General features: G+C 43.4%; 1 protein-coding gene across 14 annotated transcripts in view; it reads right to left on the bottom strand.

Moving 5' to 3' along the window:
* Positions 1–1,534: 1,534 nt before the first annotated feature.
* The window catches only part of LOC117748632 (calcium/calmodulin-dependent protein kinase type II subunit gamma-like), a 32,641-nt gene continuing 11,759 nt past the window's right edge, over positions 1,535–22,416 (bottom strand). The window contains exons 4-23 of one of the 14 annotated variants that reach the window (XM_034558577.1): positions 21,174–21,228; positions 20,975–21,040; positions 19,538–19,610; positions 18,215–18,317; positions 17,692–17,775; positions 17,262–17,356; positions 16,626–16,748; positions 16,402–16,485; positions 15,657–15,699; positions 14,801–14,863; positions 12,129–12,169; positions 11,249–11,332; positions 9,441–9,485; positions 9,267–9,312; positions 8,938–9,018; positions 6,996–7,136; positions 5,372–5,447; positions 5,142–5,236; positions 4,400–4,636; positions 1,535–4,114 (exon numbers count right to left, since the gene is read on the bottom strand). In XM_034558577.1, coding sequence (XP_034414468.1) covers positions 4,404–4,636; positions 5,142–5,236; positions 5,372–5,447; positions 6,996–7,136; positions 8,938–9,018; positions 9,267–9,312; positions 9,441–9,485; positions 11,249–11,332; positions 12,129–12,169; positions 14,801–14,863; positions 15,657–15,699; positions 16,402–16,485; positions 16,626–16,748; positions 17,262–17,356; positions 17,692–17,775; positions 18,215–18,317; positions 19,538–19,610; positions 20,975–21,040; positions 21,174–21,228 — 1,631 coding nt within the window. In that variant the 3' untranslated portion in view covers positions 1,535–4,114; positions 4,400–4,403. The other 13 variants (XM_034558579.1, XM_034558580.1, XM_034558578.1 and 10 more) reach the window with 13 other exon arrangements.

The raw sequence follows: 22,416 nt of genomic DNA, 5'->3' as shown, positions 1-22,416 counted from the left end.
AATGTTTATTTTCCACGACATGCAATATGACTTTTTATTGAAAATGTTAATAAAAAGAATCCACTAAAAAAAAAAAAAGGACTTTCACCCACCATTTGGTGAACTTGTTATCCACCAGAGTAACAAGTTAGCCTCTCTAATCAAAATGTTATGTTTCACGTTGAGGCCTTCAAAAAGAGGATGAACCTCCTTCGTAGGAATATGAAATAAAAACCTGTCTGACTTTACTGTGGGCCACGTTTTCATGTTAAAACCTTCTTTTCTAAACAACCTCTCTCTCCCCTTTGATGCATCTGCAACAGAAAAGACAAACTACATTAACTGTGGGCCTCGTTTCACAAATACACATTTTCATGGCTTTTGAGAATAAAAGGCGTTGGTTTTGAGGTTTTGCTGCATCCGCTTAGAAATGAAACATTTGTTTGAGCTCGTCGATGAGAAAAAAGAAAGTAAAAAGGGAACACGTCCTTTACAACCTTGACAAAGTCAAAAGTAATTTAGATTCAGGAGGCTCGTTCTGGGGCAGCTTTTCTTCTAATTTTATCGACACGAAGAGTCGAAGGTCAGAGAGCCATCAAGACACTTCAAGAGTTTCTCCCCTTTCGTGTCTTTTAGAAAGTGTCAAAGTTAACCAACTGCTGCGCTCTCATTAATCACACAGAAAGCAAAGGAACCAGGGGGAGCTGTCCTACATCCCATGGACACACACACACACACACACACACACACACACCTCAATCCTTAAAATAACTGGGTCCATCATAAATAACACCACACAATTTTTAAATAAGGCTGCACTTCACAGCGCTCAATCCAGCTAAAATAAGAACAGCAGAAGACAGAACCAACGAGCTGGTGAATGGACAGCGATTGGTGTGTGTGTGTGTGTGTGTGTGTGTGTTAATGGCCCTGGAGGATATGCAGCGTTACTCAGGCTTAATCTGACTTAATGTGATGACGGACACGTACAGAGGGCAAATATTATGCCAGCTGTGCTGTCGGGTGGCGTTCAGAGCATCCAGCCAGCCACAGAAACATGATCCAGTTTTATGAGTTTATTTTTACTCAAATCAAAAACCTTTTGTCCTTGAAAATGTCCCTCCCCCCCCCCCCTCCCCCGAGACAAACTTGTTTCCTAAAATTGGACGAGACTGCGTGAGCAGATATTCGGCATGACCAATCAATGTTGCCGTGTTACATAATCAGAAACGGGTGTTACATATCTCTATTAGCTCCATATTTGGTGATTTCAGGTTTGAGACTCTGCTGATGAAAATCCTGAAATCCAAGCTGAACAGATCAAAAATGCGCAGGCCAAAAAAGGGCCGTTATGTTGTCACTTAGGGGATACACCCCCCCCCCCCCCAGATATTACAGATATGTTACACCAGAGGAGTGAGAGAGAGTGAGTTCAGGACCACGCTGGTAGAAAGCACCCAAACACAGGACCGCTTCTGGAGGTCGTCCGGTGGAGGTCAACCATCACACATGAAGAGAAGGCGGCGTGGACAATAAACCAGTCGAGAGAGAGATGAACCAGTGCTGAAATAGTATTTTTATTAAATACTTTTTAAGATCCAATTTTTTGAAGAATAACAAAGCTATGATGAAGACCAACTAACACTCAGACAAACACTTGATAGTCGTCAATTCATGGTTGTATTTCATTGTACATCATGATCATGCAAAAAAACTCCAGCATCCACGTGAAGGCTGGGGGAGAAAGCGCAGCCCAATAATATATCATTACAACGCAGGGAAAACGCTAACATCGAGGGCCTCATACCAAGCTACGGCTCCTTTTTTTTTTTTTTTTTTTTGCGGTATTTTAAATATAGTTTTTATGTCACCTATTCAACATTCTGGATGGAGGATATTCTTAATTCAAAAGATGCAAATATCATATATTAACACTAGGCTCCATCCTTATTCAGGTAGGTACATGGTAGAAATGTGTAACTGAAACATGCATATAACTAGGTCTCCCGCTCTGGTTCCCCAGTGGAGGTCCCACAAACCAACTCATTCAAAACTCCTCTCAACTGAGCAGGCACGATTTATACCCTTCTTGGGTAGATTACCTTTATGAATAATTTAGTCTTGATCACTCAATCTGTAATGTGTGTTGTCTTTACTTCCTCCCTCTTTTCCCTTTTTTTATTAATTTTTTTTTCCTGTGTACGAGGGAGAGTGCAGAACTCCAGCTTGGCAGATCGGCAAATTACCAAACGACAAGTTAACAGCAACAGCGACGACAACGAAAAAACTCAAACCAGTAACGAGCAACAACAGAGAGAGGTACAAATAAACATCTCAAGAGCGGGTTGGTACACAGGGGGGGGGGTGGGGGGGGGCGATATCGGAGTGAGGGGGCGGGGTTTAAGATACGACTGTCGCGAATGGATGGAAACAATTAAGCAGCACAGCGAGGGTGGCACCTTGGTCACACAGCAGTGGTGCAGATATGTTACAAAAGCCTAAACACACCACCAGGCGTGCGCGCGTGTGTGTGTGTGCGTGTGCGCGCATATGATATAGAGACGGCTCACAGCATTGTGGGATCAGGAGTTAAGAACACTACGATGAAGGTCTTCATGTTTAAAAACGATTCTTTAAGAAAAAAAAAAAAAAAAGGGGTAAAACTATTTTTCAACCTGTTTATTTTATTTTCCCCGTCTCTAAAAACAGTCTCACGGCCACGGGACTCAATCTGGAAGCCCGCACGAGTGTTTATTCATGTTTTTTTCCCGTCAATGATGGAGAGCTACCGATATTTTAAAAGGAAGAATTAAAAGAAAAATGTAAAATTGTTGAGTAAAACCTAAACTAGATTGGGGGTCACAGAGGTCATGGGGTGGTTCCCAGATGCACAGGATGAGTGTCTCTTAGATACATGTACATATATTACACTTTTCTACATATATCTATACATACACTGTATTTACACAGTGATTATAAACAAACCAGGCCCTTGCAGAAAGCAGAGAAAAAGGAGTGGGAGGGTTAAAAGAGGGAATTGTTTAAGAGGGAGAAAAAAGTAGAGGGTGGGGAGGGATGAATGAGGGAGAGGGGGCGGGGAAAACATGCAAAACGCAGACGCCTTCCCTGCCCCGCTCTCTCCCTCCACTGCATACAGACAACAGGTTCACACGTTAGCTTTAAACTTGCACAATTAAATCCCTCTTTTTTTTTTTTGAACTCTGTTGCTTTAAAAAGGAGCCTTGAATATAGGATCAGTCAGACCCACAAAAGAAAAAAAAAAAAAAAAAGCTTCGGTCATTCACAGAAACACAAAAAAGGAACAAAGACGTTAAAAACACAACAAAAACAGGGAACCTCAAATAAAACACCCGCCCCCCCCCAACAACACAAGTTTCCGTTCGGTTCGGAAAACAAGCACACAAACGAAAACACATAAAAAGCCTAAAGTTCTACACTTTGGTGCTTCATGTTTTTGATATCAAGTTTCTCTCGTCTTCAAGTTCTGACTGAGCAGACTTGACTCCCCCCTCCCCCCCTCTAGAATACAGACGGGGAAAATCTCCCTTCATCTTTACATCAACGTCCGGGTAACGAGCACAACACTTTCTACCCGGTAATCCCTACAATGCCAAAACATGTGTCCAAAATCTCTCAGCTGCTAACCTCACACTCCCTTCTGTTCCTCCCTTATTAGATAGTGAATATAAATGCTTGGTTGGGTTTTGGTGGTTTCTGGTACATCTAGTCATAATTTACACAGCATATTCATAACTCATACTCATAAACTGTCACAAGTTCAACTGTAAATCCTCTCCTCACGCAGGACGTCTCATGTCGCGCGGGCAGAAAAAAGATGGCTGCCATGGGGAGGGATAGAGGGCAAAGACTCGCCCTCCAATCAGGCGCCAGATGCATGCATCATCCCATGGGGGCGGTGTCTTGTGTTCAGCCGGCCCCCAGCAGGTCAAAGGGGGGACAGGATTGGTTGGTATCGTGGAGAGGGATGCGATCTTGCCCGGCCGGGCTCCTGGCACTAGCCACTCCACGCAGAGGACGTGCCTCTTAAAACACGCTCGCTGAAAAAATCTGCCCCCCAAAACACACACTCCAGTAGACTGGAGGCTCGGGACCACTGGAGGGGAGAGAGGAGGGGACAGGCCTAAAGGTCAATTAAGAAATTAAATGATTATATGTAGAATTTAATTAGTTCAGTGTAGCTAGTAGTAGAAATTATCCAACGTATATACTGGTGCTTGCTATTAACTTTAAACTACTTAATAGAGTGTGTATGTGATTATTGCACCTTGTAGAAAGAGACCAGCTCTGTGAAACTAGGTGTCCACGCATCACATTTAGGTCCAGTGGGGGGGTTGGGGGGGGGGCACTGTGACTTTAAGAACGCGTGTGAGAGGAGTACCTGATCACTGTAGTGGTGCAGCAGGCGCTCCAGAGCAATGGAAGTGAACGTTGAGCCACTTGCCCTCGCGGCGATGCCACACCCTGGTCTCCTCCGATTGGCTGGAACGAGGGCGGCCTGTGGTGTCCACAAACTGTGTGAGCCGGATGTAGGCGATGCACGCGGCTTCCTCGCCGATCAGGTGCACGTGGGGGTTGAGCAGAGTGGTGTGCACCGGCTTGCTGTTCTTGCTTAGCACTGGATGGAATAAAGAGAGACGGATCAAGTAAAATACTACACGGACTGCAGTCGGAGGGTTTTAACCGTTGTGTTCCACAAAAAGGTCCAGTGTGAAGGATTTAGGGAGAACTTAAGCAGAAATTAAACATATTATATTCCTTATTATGTTTTCATATCTACAGAAGGAGCGGGTGACCCTCATTCATACATGTTTCTATGGTAGCTGAGAACGAACAAATCAATTATGGGCTCCAGAAAGTGCTTTTTTTCGTTTTATTTGATTCACATTACCAGAAGGCCACTGTGGGGGTGGGTGGGGGGGAAATGGATGGAATATCTGTTGGTTTACAGCTATCTTTCCGACAAAACCGACAACGTTGTCACAAAGTCACATTTGCTCTGTGAACCGAGGAGTGACATGTTATCGACCAATTCATTAATAAACAAAGTATTTGGCAGAGGAAAAAAACAACAACAAAACAACGCATTGTGTGTGTGTGTGTGTGCACAAGAGGAGACTCACAGTTTTCAAAGTAAAACTTGTGAAAGTCCATGCCCTCCACCAGGTTGCCCAGGGCCTCGGGTTCAAAAGAGGTGAGTCCAGGATCACAAATCCTCCTGAGAAAGAGGGACGAGAGAGAGAAAGAGAGCGAGAAAGAGAAAGAGAGAGAGAGAGAGAGAGCGAGGAGACGTTAAGAGACCAGAGAGCGGAGGAACAGAGTCTTGATGGAGCATTTCATAGATTTGACTCACGTGTAGGCATCAAAATCTCCATTGTTGATCGCTTCAATCAGCTGCTCCGTGATCTTGATGATCTCCTGTTTACGAGCTACAGAGAGAGCGAGAGAGAGAGAGACAGACAGACGGTAAATGGTGAGAAGGCAGTTAGGAGGTGAGACAACAATTAACTGTGGTGGTTTGGCTTGATGACATTTCGTCTCATCACTTCCAGCTTCCTGCCTTCCCTTCAGGCTCTCTCCGTCTGTGGCTACAGCTCGACTCTCCTCTTTAACCTCATCATTCGTCCCGAGCGGCTTACCAACTGCAGCTCGACCTCATCACTGTCTGTCGCTCTGCTTCTCACCTTCTGTGCGACACAAGAACTGACTGAACACTTCTCTCTGCCGTGTGAGCACACACACACACACACACACACACACACACACACACACACACACACACACACACACACACACACACACACACACACACACACACACACACACACACACACACACACACACACACACACACACACACACACACACACACACACACACACACACACACACACACACACACACACACACACACACACACACACACACACACACACACACACACACACACACACACACACACACACACACACACACACACACACCTTGTAAACAATGCAGGCTGAGTTAAACAAACAAAGTAAACTCAATAACCACTCGCTTGCTTTTCTGGAGCTTTCTATATATATTTAACTTTTCCACACATTATACATACAATTTGAAACATCAAAGAAACCAAAAGAAAAGTTTCAAAAGTACATAACTGGGCCTTCAACCAAAAGCAATCTTAAAAGGCTGGCGATATCCTATATTTCTCTTCTCATCATCAAATAGACCAAAACCAACAATGAACTCATCCGACCAAACATTAGTGTCACTGTAGATCATTTTGACCCAATCCCACATAAACTGTCCTGCTGACTTAAATACTCAATAGAGCATGACATGTGTATTAATCCACGGCTGAAAATAGCCCCCAACAAATGCACTACTACTAAATCCTGTTGCAGGCATGTTTTTTTGAAAACTACAGTGGCCAGCTGTCCCAGGATATTACCGGGCCTTGGTATAAAGAAAATTATAATTTATTTTTTAAAGTTTACATCTTCATTGTTGTTTTGTATCACATGTATCATGGTGGGAGTCAATAAGTATCGAGGCCAACTGTAACATTGTCAGTATTGGTCTTTGGTGGAACCATACACCATTATTTATTTTTTTATTTATTTAATTTATATATATATATATATATATATATATATATATATATATATATATATATATATATAAATATTGTATTTATTATAATTTTATATAAATTGTTAACATAAATAAATAAATATATATAAATTAATATATATAATAATATCTCTTTCAGGACCTGAACATGCATCAGACCAAAAACAAGTCAAATGTTTTGTGAGGTTCTCAGGATTTAAACCCACAAATGACTCGTGATGAATATTATCTGCACGCCCATTTCTTCATTCCTGAGAAAACTTTCATTTCAGAGATGGAAGTTTTTTCAGTGAGCAAAAGCTACAGCGAGTAGACGACAAGGAAAGCTTTAGTCAAGTTAGTCACGACTGTGTTCTTACTCTGCTTAGTGTTGCTGATAGCAGCGACAGCGTTGCTCCCTAGTGGAGCGGCAGGCATGGAGGACTGTGAGAACTCAGAGTCAGGGCAGGAGCTGTTGCCCGTGCTGTTCCATGCCATGCGCTTTACTTCATGCGGTGGAACTGAAACACACAACGGATGGTCAACAAACAGGAAACACATGGGTGGATGGCAGAAACATACATGTGATCACACACACACACAGACAGATCATGCAGTAAAATATGACAAAAACAAAACAGGAGACGAAATGGATGCCGGTTAGTCTTCAGTAAAATGAGTGAAACAAACACAAAGAGTTGGAGTGGGTTTCTGACAGACATGCAGATGGGTAACACGAGGACAGGATGGCAGCTGGAAGTGAGATCAGTGCAGCTCTGGTTGTGATGCGTTGTGATGTGGAAGTCATATAACTGCCCGCTCCGCTCACGTCAACTGGGCTCTTAATGCTCGTGTACATTAACAAAGCCTCGCCTGATGAGCACCCAGCGGACAGAGAGCGGATCGAAGCCTTTGTTTGCGATTAGCTCAAGTTATGCCCGCGAGGAAACCTGGCATGGTCAGGAAGTAGAGGAACGACTCAGGAGGAGGGAAGAGGACGAGGAGGCGATATTAGGCAGTCCCTTTAGTGCAGGTGTGTCTGACGAGAGCAGGAGGACCAGAGGTCAAGAGACGAGAGGAGAGATTAGAGCGTAGGAGGGCAAAGAGGCGAGGTAACGACGGTGTATTAGAGAGAAATGGAGAATACATTAGAGAAGATTAAAGAGCATAACAGAGAATAAAGAGAGTAGAAAGAGGAATGGAGGAGAACATGTGAGGACAAAGAGGAAGCTGGTCCCCTGTGTTGTGACTGGTTCCAGTAAAGTCAGACAGGCTGAAGGGCCTGTCAGACTGGGAGGCCGGTTTAGGACACACAGCTGCAAGGTAAGCAAGGCTTCCTCCAACTGGAGCTGTCGCATTACGAGGACAAGGGGATAGATGCTGTGGTCACCAAAAACACACACACACACACACACACACACACACACACACACACACACTCACACACTTCAGGGTTCCCACAGTGGCCCTAATGAAGAGTTCCTTTCTTTCAGGTGTCCGTGACCTATAAAATTAGTCCTAGTCGTTTATATTTTTTTTAAGTTTGTTCGGAGCACAGTGAATTTTAGTACAGTATTAATGGATGTACACAACTGGAAATGACCAAGTTGTAAAATGCAACTTCGGTCTAATTTTGGGAGATTTAGACTAATGATTATGATAACACTGCAATCAAAGTTATTAGCATTATACAATTATGTTAAAAACTGTGGCTACTCAAGAATTCATATAAGGGATTAAACATCCCATAGAAAAGGTTATGCTGTGAATTGGTACCATCTAAATGTCTCTTTACTCTTGACAAGGAAACGTTCGGGATCTTTTATACTTTCTCCTCGCGGAAAACAGACGTTCTCAAAGCAGATAAACGTTCTTAATGTTCTCCGCCCATCTGCATCTGCGTTGTCTACTATGAAATCACGATTACTCAGTTATCGACGTGCAAAGAACGGGACGCTGAGGACTTCCTTGTGACGGTTTTTTATTAATCACGGCTTAGTTTATTTTTACCAATAGGAATGATGTGCAAACCTAAAAGAAAGAAAGAGAAACGGACTCATCTTTGAATTAAATCTAGTAAATGTCAATATCAAATCAATATCTGGATACCCAGAATTCAAATTGTTTAAACTCCACACATTCCAAAACCAGTGGGAACCCTCAAAAACAGCTTGGTGGATCAGAGTGAGGAGGCTCAAAGATGTCAGATTGCCAGTGACTACAAAAAGCAAAAATGGTGGGAGTGGGGGGTGGGGGGAGTGGGGGTGTTAGGTCCTTGCCAGTGGCGACCGTATAGCTTCTGGTTGCCATGGATAAACTTACTGGCAGGTGAGCTTTGAGGTGAGGGCAGAAGTGGGGGCATCTCCTCTGTGGCGCTGCTCTGACTCAGCACCGAACTGTCCGCTAGAACACACACACACACACACACACACAAAACGCAGCCAGACACACAGTAAAATACATTCATATACACACACACACACACACACATCACAGGCAGTGTCAAGATTGTGAGAGACACACGTGTTGTATCTTCGCACAACTGCCAAATAACGACAGTCAAATACACACACGTTACTAGATGGGAGAGAGAAAGAGAGAGTGGCTAAGGACCGGAACAGGAGACTAAAACTCTTGACCACCGTTCCTACCTTTCATTTCCTCCTCGTCGTTGGTGGTGTTGCTCTCCGTTGATCCCTGGAGTGCAGAGAGACCAAAAGAAAGATACTGAAATTAACACAGCCGGCTCCGAGGTCCAACATTCCTGAGACTGGAGCAGCCGGGCGACGCTCGGGCTTTCGCACGGACCGACACACACATCTCACCTTGACTCCGTCAGGAGGGTTGTGCACCACTGTGCTCTGAGATTCCTGTGAGGCAGAACACCAGTTAACCCAACACGTCAGAACCCTGAACCAGTGCTTCTCAACCGGATTTAAACTGGGACCCACACCTCAGCCATGGGGTCACAACCCAACCTTCAGTCATAGAAGTTGGCCACAGAACCAAAGGCTCGGACTGGGAGACGCAACGATTACTTTCATTATCGATTAATATACTTAATTATTAAATTCATCAGTAAAATTATTTTAACATGGTTTGGTCTATAAAATGTGAAACATGCTCATCGGAAATTCCCAAAGCCGACAGATTCTCATTGCTTCTTTAGTTTGGCCAACAGTCTGAAGCCAAAAGGTATTCAAGTTCGACATAATCGAAGATTAAGAATATCACCACAAAAGATATTCACATTTGAGCAGCTGGAACTGGGGAATTATTATTTAAAAAATTTAAGCATCCGCAATTTATTGATTAATTGATCGTTGCAGATTAATTTCCTGTTGATCGACTTATTGACTTTAATTGGAAACATACTGTGATGATATCATAGAGGGCTTCTTATGCTTAATTGATTAAATTATGAGGAAAAATTTAATTAAAAGCCATGTTTGGTTTCAGTTTTATCTCGGACTGCGACTAACAATTATTTCAATCATCGATTTGTCGGCCAATCTTTTTCATGATTTAAATGACCTCTTTGGTCTACAAAAAGTCAAATTGTTCACATTATCGCTTGTTTTATCCAACCGAAAGACTTTCTTTTAAAGACAAAACGTTGCATAAGAAAAGCTGCAACTAGAGAACCGATTACATTTTTCCTTCTTCCATTCCTCAAGTTGAACAGATAATCCCAAAAAATTTGACGATTAATTTTTAGTCTGTTTACCAATCAATTATTTGTTTGAGCCCTAGTTGCATCTGTTGTAAAACATACAAGGGGGGGGGGGGACACATTACTTTGAAGTGAGCATCAATAATATGTTTTTTTGCATACATTTACAACTATGCAATAATCTAATTACAGTCATATGGGGCCTACCCATGGCCTTCTTTGGGGTCCTGCACCACCAGTTGAGAAGCACTACCTAACCAGACCAGACACTGTACTATGTATCCATACTGGTACAATATTTAATATGCAATGCATGCTATTAAAAGCATCCTAAAATGACAACATGCTAGTACTGGACGAGAGCGCGATGAAAGAAGTTCGGCAGTATTCTAAGGATGTCAATGGGGATGGTAATGATGGCAGGATAAACAGGGTGGGACACATGGTTGGAGGTTAGGGTCGCTGGTTGCAAAGCGGTGTTGACCTTAGTGGGGAAGTTAAGGGATAGCTGGTTAAGCAACGGGATAAGCGAATACCACAGAGGCCATTTCAAGATAAGAATAGATTACACTTAGAGATCATCCCAGCCAGGACCGTTCTCTGTGCTGCCACTTCGGCGGCACACAATCATGTTAAGTTCATGCTCTTTAGAAAACCTTTAAAAAAAAGTGCACGTGTGCAGCCTGAGATTCAAAGTAATGAGCATTTTTAATAATTTCCAAAAAGTTATATGTACAATTCAGGTACACGTGCACCTGGGGGGGGGGGGGGGGGGGGGTAAAATGGGCAGAGCAGGTTACTGCCGGGTCAGGGGATGTTACGGTGCAACATCTCCTGTGTGGTAGACGAAGGATGCCAAGCAGCAACTATGACGATGGAGGGTGAGGCACAACGAGCTACTAAGCAACTACTGGTTGGGGTTAAGAGGCGGGGAACCAACACTGCGGCGGCCTACTGTACCATCTGGGCGTTGGTTGCCATGTTGGTGTCTTTCATGGCATTGATGGCGCTCACTATACTGTTCTTACTGTTGTTGGTAGAAGGCTGGGACGAGAACGCAAACACTCAAAGTGAACACATACGTTACAAACACACACACACACACACACACACACACACATGTAGATGCATTAGAATTAGAAGCCTTTTAGTGAATGGGGCTAATGTTGGTCGAGGCTCCCGGGCTGTTGAGAGCTAACAGGGTAAATGAGAGGGTGAGTGCCACAGAATGGCCTCTAGATCATCCTTTTAACTGCCTCACTAACTCTCTATGCCTCCGCCACTTAACTGCACAGAGAGACCCCTGGGGCAGGGGAGAAAGAGAGGGAGGGGGAGGGAGGAGGGAGACGCTTAATAGCAGCAGAGGATGATGGAGACTGCTCGGAAAAGAGAGTAGCAAACCTCTGACTGAGACGAGAAGGTGAATGAATAAAACCAACATTATTAAAAAAAGAAAAGAAGTTGTTATCGGATCATTAATTACGCACAATATTGTGACTGAAAGTGGAGGAATAAACTGTTAAACAGAGTTTCTCAAACTTGGATGGGAATCTAGGAATGGGATCTAAAAACAGGCCACAGAAAGGTTGAGAAACCCTGCGGTGGTGAATAAACCCCGATAAAAAGGAATGGGAAATTTGAACCCAAAAAAAAGAAAAACCCTGTATTAAAACTGACAAATATAATTACAGTATGAAAAAGATATTCCTCCACATAATACCAGGAAGATAATGTGAGCTTCAAGTCACTGAGAGGTACAGAAAAAGAACAGAAGGCAAAAAAAGGGGGTCAGCTAATGGAGGAGAGACCGGACACAATATAGAGGGACAGGACGACCTACCTTAGCAGAATCTGATTTCTTGTTGAGTAAACTCTTGCATGCTGTAAAAAAAAAGAAAAGCACAAGGATGATGGAAAGAAAAACGGGTACATTTTATACTGTTGACGACTAATCCATACAGCTTTTATAGAAATCCACAACTTAAGCAAAAAACTAAACCTACAATTTGTCATATCTATGAAACCCCCGTAGTTGGGCTTTTAAAAAAGGCAGAGTAAGTCTAGATGTTCCCAAGGAATAACATGCATTTAATGGATTCCTTGGGCATTTTTTTCCTTTGGCTGTACAAGCTGCTACACTCTGCAAAAAACATCCTCATCATAATCCATTCATTGCCATCTGGGGAAAAAAAGAGTAACCTGAGAGCAAAGTAAACTTCCGAAATCCATTTCCTGTCTGAAAGACCCCAGATCTAAAAAGAGAGTGATGGTGAGACTCAAACTGATGCCAGGGTTGATGGCAATGAGCTAGGTTAATGTAAAAACATCGATTTCCTTTAAGGGCCCCAGTCTCTTTTCCCCCCTCAGTCTAAAAGCTCTCAACTGTCAGTTACTTCCTTTTCTCTAATTTTCTATCGACACACGTTCCAAAAGTCTTATCTTGTGTTTCTTACCTTCCAAAAAGAAATGGAAGAGGGAAAGAGGGGGAGAGATGGGGAGGGTTGAAAGAGAGGTCTTAGTATTTCAATACAGGAGTGGAGATAACGGGCACAGCATTTACAGCAGCAAACAATATCAAGTGACAACTCGTGCTCTTTAATTGTGGCTGTCGCTTCGACACAGCTATCTTGGGCTGGTCATGCAGCATTCAAAGAAAAAAATATATACTGTATATATAAAAATATATTAAAGAAACATTTTCATTCCTTTACCAGGTAAAAGACAGCCGATTGTTCAGTGCACAAACATCCGCTCTTAATACGTCTAAACCTCCTAATAGCCATCAAGGCGCTAATTGTAACATCATGGGAACACCACCTTCACATGCTCTCTTAAATCCGTCCTTCACTTCTTCCTCAAGAGAATGATCACCAATTTCACATGACGTGATGGAGAAGTCAAGATGACCCTCAGTGGGAGGGGTGCACCACTCAAAAGACACATACCAGCTTCATGATAAACAGATAAGGACGGATTAGAGAGCATCTCAAGTGTTTATCTCCCAAGAACATTTTACGAGTTACAACCGCACAGGACGCCACATGCAAGGCAAACGCCTCACGAGAAACCTACAGAAATGCACATTACGGTCACACATTTGCTGTAATGTCGTTAAATAAAAAGGAACATCATGAGCAAACTGCCAAGCCTCGTTTCAGCCATACTCTACAGAAATGTGCAAGGAAGCAGTATACAAATAAAAAAAATACAAGAATTTTGCAATAAATGAGTGACATCAGAGGACCAAAAGACGATTAAAAAGAAGGCGCGCTGAGGAGTCGACTCTGGAATGATGACGTCACACGTGGGATTTACGAAAACTTACAAAACCGCCAACTTGGTCCGGTCCTTGTGAGGAAGCCCCGCGTTCAGAAGGGCTCTAGCTGACAGTCAAACCACCACAGCGCACCAATCACACATACCAGCACTGATTCATCTCCTCTTTCACTTTTATCATACCTACACACAGATCCTAGTTACCTATGGAGAGATTTATGTACACTGTAGAGCAAAGAAGATTTTCACGTCTGGAAAAAAAAGAAAGGTGACAGGAAATCCAGAGTGCTCCACAGTGTCTGTTTCTAAAGTACTCGATCCATGGAGCCACCAGCGGAATCGCCGACCTTCACCACCCAGCAGATTGAGCGCTGAGCCTGATTTTAGTACTTTCAAAACAAAAGGGAACCATCCTTCTGTTCATGGGTATTTTACAAACGTTGGTTTGTGGCATTCCTTCGAAGAGACAGTGAGGCCTTTTTGAAAGTACTAAAACAGTCCTCATGAGGGGGGAGAGGAGACTTGGGATGCCTTTTACCTCAAGGTATTCATCAGCAAGGCTGCACAACGGTGATGGTTTCATCAGCAGCAGCAAAGGCAGCACCTCCATCCTCCGCCTCGGTCTAAGCATCTCCCCCAGCTTCTCAACATCCGCCTCTTCCCTCCCCACCAGACCCAGGTTCGACGATGGCAGCACGCCAACCCAGCTCTTGCCGGCCCCCTGCATTGTCAGTTCCCTGCCCCAGAAATACATGCCCCTCCTCATCCCCTGCCCCAGTCTGCCCTGTGCTCGGCCAGGGGAGAGCACAGGGGTGTACGGGGTCAGCTGGAAGTCAGGATGGAGCTAGCTAGAAGTAATTATATAACTAATTTGGTAGATGAAATGGGAGTTACAAGCTCGAGGCTGAGTGGTGGTGAGGTGTAAATGTGAAATAAGCACTTCGGAGTGCAGGTTGAACTGAATCGATTAACATTAAGTGATGCTGATGTGCATGATTGTGTGCATAAAATGTGATATCTTTACCCAACAGCAAAGAAAGCAAGTATCTATATGACCCTAAATTAACAGAAATGTGTGTGAGTATGCATGCATGTGTTTGTGAATGTCAATGAAGATGCTGGTAGAGGCTGCATGCAGGAGTGTGTGGGTTATAATGGGGTCCCACCCTGTCCTATGAACCCAAGAAGTAAGCTGTGTGTGGAGAGGAAGTGGATGGGCGTGTCTCTGGGACGTACCTTCCTGAGCCAGTGAGGCCGTGGAGGAGGCGGCAGCAGCAGAGTTGGTATGCTGCCGGCCCACTATTGGATAGAAATGCTACAGTTGGGAGGAGCTAATCAAATTAGGCAGCTTGATCTCACGTTGTTCAAATCGTGGGCCTAGAAAGCTACAGGGCGTGCTGGCTGCAGCCCAGACGGGTCACAAGGTTTGACAGAAAAGGGCTAAAGCAAAGACGTGCACCCCTGTGGTTTCCTAGGCCCAGGGTTGAAATCACTAGCCATCGACTGGCCAATTACTTGGAGGATGAGAACAAAGCTTCAACGAAAACAAGGCACTCTCGGCAGACTGCGATAAAAACACAGCATCTCAGCAGTCACCTTGCCCCCAACATAAAAATCTCTTAAAAGTCTAGGCTTCCCTCTCAAAACATGCAAAAGCTCCACGGGCAGCAGAGAAGAGGGACACACACACACACACACACACACACACAGGGAGAGATACATTAGCATGAACATAACTGGCACCGACATATAATCTGGTACATGAAATAATATCACATGTTAGCCTGCTCACATATATCAGGATGAAATGCACTCATCATAATCATTACCAACACATCGTTTCTACCATGATTCTAAGTAACTTTTGAATCCATTTTAATGTTGTAAGCAAGTAAACTCCTTTGCACACACAAAAACATATTGTTATTTTGAGGATGAGTGGGTGAGAGTGTGTGTGTGTGTGTGTGTGTGTGTGTGTGTGTGTGTGTGTGGTGAGGGGGTTAAAAGAGGTGCAGAGGACTCTATCCGCTCTCCTTCCGCCTCCCCCTCTGCATGTGCTTCGTGGGAGGCTGAGGGCGAAGGGCACACCCACCTGAGAAGTTTCTGGACACCAGCATTGTGGTGAGAATGGCTCCCTGGAGGAGGAGAGGAAGGAGGAGAGAGAAGTGAGGGAGGTCTAATGAGTGCAAGGATCTCAGTTTTTCTTCACTGCTCCCGTCTTCATCTCTAATGGGACAGTAATATATTTTTATCTCTGCTTTTTTTTTTTTTTTTTTTTTTAACAGCAGCGTCTTCAACACAGCCTTGTTCTGTTCAACAGCCAAATCCAGTCAAGGCTGATTTGATTCTTCGTTTGTTCTGTCAAACAGTATCTAATTATCCAAAAAAACATGTGATGTATTGTATTATTGGTGAGATGCTTTGTTAACGCTACGTCTTCACATCTCCGAGTCCAATTACACATTCTTCTATCCAAACACTATTGAAAATAACTAAATTAGTCGGCATGTACGGCTGTGAATGCAAACTGCAGCAACTGGGCTCGGGTTTCAATACTGCTGTCGATATAAAAATAATGTTTCTGTACCCATGCCAAAGTGATATCTCACGTTGGGAAGTATAAATACATTTACAAATTAACCAGATATTTCACCCCAGCTTTGAGTACTCAACAGGATTTGATACTCAATGCTACGATATCAAAAAGCCCCAAAAGTAGGGAGATTCATTTCTAAACGGCAAAATAAGAAGATTTACAAGTGTGAAACGCAGAGCAGCACATAATCAAGGCGTCCTGAAAACAGAAGGGTGGCAAATCAAAGTTTAAGATTAGGTACCTTGAGTTTTCGACGAGCGTTGAACTTGCGGAGACACTCGACAGTTTCCTGTCTGTGCATCATAGACGCCACTGTAGAACGGTGCTGCAAGAGGAACACAAACAAACCAATAAAACACAAATCTGTTTGCACAGAATTGTAGTTATTTTAAGACTTTTTGCACACATTTGTAACATTCTGTGTCGGTCCAATAATTCTCTTCTGTGTTTTCTGTGAATACTTACGCAGATCCAGGGGTGTTTGAGGGCCTGGTCGGAAGTGATTCTCTTGGCTGGGTTGATGGTCAACATCTGGTTGATCAGGTTTTTCGCCTCTGGAGTCACTGTGTCCCACTCAGGGGACGGGAACTGGGAAACATGAAGAAAATAGGTGCAACAGTTGGGAAGGAAGGGGGATTGGAAACAATACATGTTTCCTTAAGGTCTTGTTAGGAGTCTGCATATTTCTGGCTAATCCACAACATTAAGTCTCGGGTTTATTTGTCAAAATTGTGTAGATACGAGAACAAAACTGCTAATTGTTTTTGGATCAACAGGACTTGTTCCAGTATACTTTAAAATGTGTTTTTAGTCAGAGTAAATTACCTACAAATAGGCTGTGTGTCTCTTTATGTGACTTGATTATCCAGAGACTGAGAAAGGAGGATACCCCCTCTCTGGTTCTCCGTCTCTCTCATAGTCTCCCTCTCTCACTCACTCACACACACACCTCTGCAATGCGTCAGGGAGGCCCAGATAGGATCAATAGCTCTGGACCAGCTCTCAATTGGACACTATTAAACATTCAAAAAACTGCTTAGCAAAGCCCTGCACTGCACCCTTCACAAGTGTACACCGAACACACACCCAGAGCACACTTACATCGTATGCCCCAGCTTTGATCTGCTGATAGAGTTTGTGTTGATCTTCATCCCAGAATGGAGGATATCCCACTAACAAGATATAGAGAATAACACCTGACAGAATACAAAGAGAGAAAAAGAGATCATGGTACATGTTACAGCCCAAATTAGGAAAAGCAACTGGATTAATTTAGCATATTTCTTTTCAAGTAAACTCATTATGCTTTGCATTTAAAATGCCTGCAGCAAGAAGCAACAATACGAATATAGTAAATTTAGCACAGCAAAATGCATTCTTTTCTTTGCAAGAGGTTTTCAAAAAATGTTAATCTCAGATTCATCATCAACTATTTACTTTACCTCCAAACCGTAACAAATTGTTTAATTTGACCAAATAAAAATGTCCACAGTCTGACGTTTGTGTCGTTTTTTTTTTGCCCAAATCTCACCGCAAGCCCAGATGTCCACCGGCTTGCCGTAGGGGTCCTTCCTCAGGACTTCGGGGGACAGGTAGCCAGGGGTGCCCGCAAACCCTGCCGGCCAGACAAACCAGAGGACACGATTAACCGACGCCTTTGTGCAGCTATGTGAATGGTTCAGATGATAGTGACCTATTGGACTCTAATGCAAGATCAGATTATGACCGTGTAGAGTCACAAGCAAATGCTCGTTAATCATCCCGGAAAGTCAGCCAAGGGCTGGCAGCTCGGCTGTTAGCAAAGACAAAATGGCCTATGCATTAACTGGATGCTTACTCAAATATTCTTTGGCTTCCAAGTGGGAGAGTGGATGTTTAGCTCTACAGATGTACTGTCGGAAAGACCGTCTGTTCAGCACCGACTTGTACACTTAAACATGAAAAACAATCGAGGGCTAAACACCCAGATACAATAACAGATCAGGTTATGGTCCAGCAAATTTAATGCATGTGTGTGTGTGTGTGTGTCACTGTTTATGTTTATGTTTTCTTACCAAACCAAGCCTGCTGGTCTCCTTGCACTTCAATAGCAAGGCCAAAGTCTGCCAGCTTCACTGCAGCTCCCTTCATCTTACTGGCCAACAACAGGTTCTCAGGCTGTGAGACAAACACACACACACACACACACACATGGTGAAGCAGAATGTATGACAAGAGATCAAGACAGTGATAGACGGATAGTGACAGGCGATCTTCAGCAAAGCTTTCTTAGAAATATTTATAATTGATGTATTCGCCACAGCTCGTGTGGGGGTAAAGGTGTGAGAAAGCGATGGAAAGACGGAGGATGTAGAGGGAAAGAAGATGAGTGGTTGTGAATCTCAACGCCTTATATGGGCCTATGTTCGTAGCCATGGAAACCACTCGGGGAGTCATTTAGGCAGCGCTGCAGACTGCATGCTAAATGGAAAGTGTACTTAGCGAGCGGCAGCGTGTGTGGCAGCGTTCTAAATGGCCGTTGTTTGGGCAGTAGGACATAAATGGCCACAGTAAAAAGCCCACTCAGGATAAAAGGCCAACAAATCAGAGGCAGCGCTCGAGGTAACAGTGTTATTCTCCAATACAGAGCGTGCACGCACACACACACACACACACACACACTCACACACAACAGCCGCCCACACGTGTCTAAGACGTCCGTGGAGGTTGATTTTTTTCCACACCCTGCAGTCTCTGCTTGAAAAGGTACAATTCAACACATATTGTTGTTGTCCTTCCTCCCAGGATTTTTATCACCTCCTTTAACTGGGTTAAGGAGGAAACTGGAGGTAGCAGAGATGCTCTCCTCCACTCTATGCATCTAAGCCTATCAGCAATTTAGGACTCCTCAAGCCCCTCCCCTGCTGCTCCATGGGTGGATGTGATGTCACATGGGTTGTCGTGGCAACTCTTGAGGTTCATCTATGTCTTCACCGCCTCTCTCATAATAGACCCCCTTCACAACAGTACAAAGTGTGTATTTGTGTGTGCTCATTTGCCGTTTGAGTCCTTTGAGTCTTTTCCTTGCCAAAAGGTGAGAGACCCTCCCCTCCACCTGACGTGACTCACCATCTCTGTGCGCTCAACATGAACATACGTGCATGAGCGGACACAGAGTTCTGGTCACAGACAGACAAGCTGACAGATCTGAGAACAGATAGAGGGGTAAAAACAGTGGATGGGAGAGGGACGCAGGGTGGAAAATATAGAAATCGAAATGCAGAAAGATAGAGATGAAGAGATGGCTGGAGCAACCGAGAGCCATCTGTGTGTTGCCATGGCCACGAGCAGAGGTGTGTGCGAGTGTGTGGTTGTCACGGCAACGGGCAGCCACTCACCTTGAGGTCTCTGTGCACAATATCATGCTGGTGGATATGATTGACACTCTCCAAGATCTGACTAATGCAATGACTACGGAGAGAGAAAAGGGGAACAAAATGAGAGAAAACGCGTCAGTTGGTGCCTTTCATTACACACAAAAACATGTCACATATTCCAACTTGATCTGAGAGTGTGTTTAAGGTCTAGTTATGAAACTGATGCATTTCATTAGGGGGGACTGACGTCATTCTTTTTCACTACAGGATAAATAACATGAAACTAGAAATTATGTACATTTAAAAAAAAAAAAATTAAAAAATATAAAAAAAAAATATATATATATATATATGAGAGGGAGAGATATAGATAGACACACATATATACATACATATATATATATACACACACACACACAAACTTATTTATTATATGTATAAAAATAGACTTAATACTATGGAGAAATGTTTGGATCATACGCAGAAACAATCCTACACAGCCATCATTGGAGTCTAATTCTAAAAATAGTATAATACCAACAATATCAGTGTAGTTTAATCTTCACCTGCAACCCAGCAGAAATGCATGGTTTTGCTGATTTCTTGGTTTTAAATCATTGAAAAATAACAATTGCATTTTAAGACAGTAGAGGTTCAACTTAAGTTGCATCACAAACATTTACTATACAATCTATTATTTTTCAAACAGTCAATACTAAGAAACACGTGCGAGAGGCCTTACACGACACGGTCAATACATCTCTATCCCAGTAGCAATTTTAATAATGGAGGCATCAATTCAGATGCTACTAATACCATTATTTCTAAAGACTGGCTGGTGAACATGTTTTTAACACAAGCCTTGTGATTGTGTTGGCTCATGATGGGTCTGGTTAAATTGTCCTGTAAAGACAGTACCTGACCACCTTCACACTGTCCTATGCGCGGTGGTGCCACGATGCCACTACTTGAGGCTCATGTTCATGTCAAATCTCCGGAAAGGTTAATGGGTCAAAGGTCAGGCACAGCTAGAGAGAGGTTTATTCCATGTGGGTTGGTGTGTGTGTGTGTGTGTGTGTGTGTGTGTGTGTGTGCGCCTCTCCAAAGACCCTAATCCAAGTGCACAACAGACTTCATAAGCTGCACACCACAGATACAGGAGAAAAAAGGGGAACTGAGAGGGAGGAAGTAGCGAGGAAGTCGTGAAACTGTAAATGTCACAATGTCAACAAAAAGTGTAAAGAAAATAGTGTATATTGTGTAATACAATAGCACAATAACTAAGGTTAACATCTTCAAATTGCTTGTTTTGTCCAACCAACAGCCCGGAGTCCAAGGCTATTCAAATCATAATATTATAATAATGTTGCTGACAAATACAAGCAAACCAATTATAACATCATTATTTTATATGCATGTGTGCATAATGTTCAGACCAGCCCCGTATGAAGTGCTTACCTGGCATCAGCCTCACTGTAGTACTCCCTGGCTACAATGTCTTCAAAAAGTTCTCCTCCTGTCACCCTGGAAATGGGAGGGAAAGGAAGCAAGAATAAAAGGGGGCGGGGAGGCAAGAGAGAGAAGTCTGTTCTACAAACCAGCCGCAGCGGCACGCATGGATTAAATGTCACTGTGTGTGTGTTCAGAATATACTCACAGGTCAAAGACTAGGTAATGAAAGCCTTCCTCTGAAATGCTGTCATGGAGTCTCACTGCAAGAGAGAGGGTGGGCAGTGAGACAGGAGTTGGGTTAAAAAAAAAAGAAGAAAAGAATTGCTGCAGTGTTTTTGGCTATTAAACCTTCCCATAAACCCATGAGGCTGCGACTAAATGCAAAAATATTTTAACAGAGATGGACCAAAAGGCAGAGCAGGAGAAATAAATGTCAACCATGCTGCGTATCAGTTTATTTCTCTCACAGCAGAGATGCGACTGCGCATCTAGTGGTTAATTAACTCCTATTTAGTTAAACCCCACACTATTGAAACTGAATCTCGATGACGGGAAATGCATTATCTTTAGAATTCACCGATTGATTATTATCGACCAACATTCAGAAAACACATGAGATCAGCGATAATGCTGACTCGTCGCCGATTGGGGCAGGGGAGGAACAACCCAGCAGCCATGTTGTAATCGTCTGGAGGAGAGCTGGAAAGTTAGCTCAGTCCTGCTCGGCCAAATAACGGAGCTCCAGTAACCAAACGGAAGTTGCATTGAGGTACATTGCGATGAGTTCAAGCTCCACTCTGTAGACGTTACTATTGGGTGAAGGTATTGAAGCTAGAACGATAACATCATCATGATAATCTTGTCACATTTCTGACAAGAAATTAACTTTGGGTTTGGTGTCTGAAGCCTTGAATACCAGATGCTAAAAACAACAAACAAAACAATCAGTATCAGCCGATGGCTCATTGAAGTTCAACAATCATTTCTGCGGCCAAAAGCATGATGGGGACATCCCTAATTTAGCTTAGAGTCAATTTACTGGCAGTTTAAAACGCATCTTCAAATTGAACACGCTTTATGTGGCACATTTCGAGACTATCGGGATAACTGCACTGTCGAAAACCTTCGAGCAACTGTGATTGTAGCTTGAGATCATCTGGCACAACGCGAGTGATACTCCTTGCATGAGGAGGAGCGTCAAACCTTCCTAGTGTGTCGTGTTGAAGGTTCGATGCTCTTCAAACTGGAGGAGCAGCCTGTCAAACGCACCGCTTCATCACAACAAGCTTGTTATAGCGGTTTTGTTCTTGAAATATTTCAAATGTATGCGTCGACAGAAAAAGTGCACACTTATTTAGGCATTTATTTATTATTCATTTTGCCATGACTTGATAGCAAGAGAAGAGGGTGGGCAGTGAGGCAGAAAGAAGAAATATTATTGTTGAAGA

The sequence above is a fragment of the Cyclopterus lumpus genome, chromosome 19 (genome assembly GCF_009769545.1).
Source record: "Cyclopterus lumpus isolate fCycLum1 chromosome 19, fCycLum1.pri, whole genome shotgun sequence".
In the NCBI taxonomy this organism is placed as follows: domain Eukaryota; kingdom Metazoa; phylum Chordata; class Actinopteri; order Perciformes; family Cyclopteridae; genus Cyclopterus; species Cyclopterus lumpus.
This window is presented reverse-complemented; position numbering and strand designations above follow the sequence as displayed.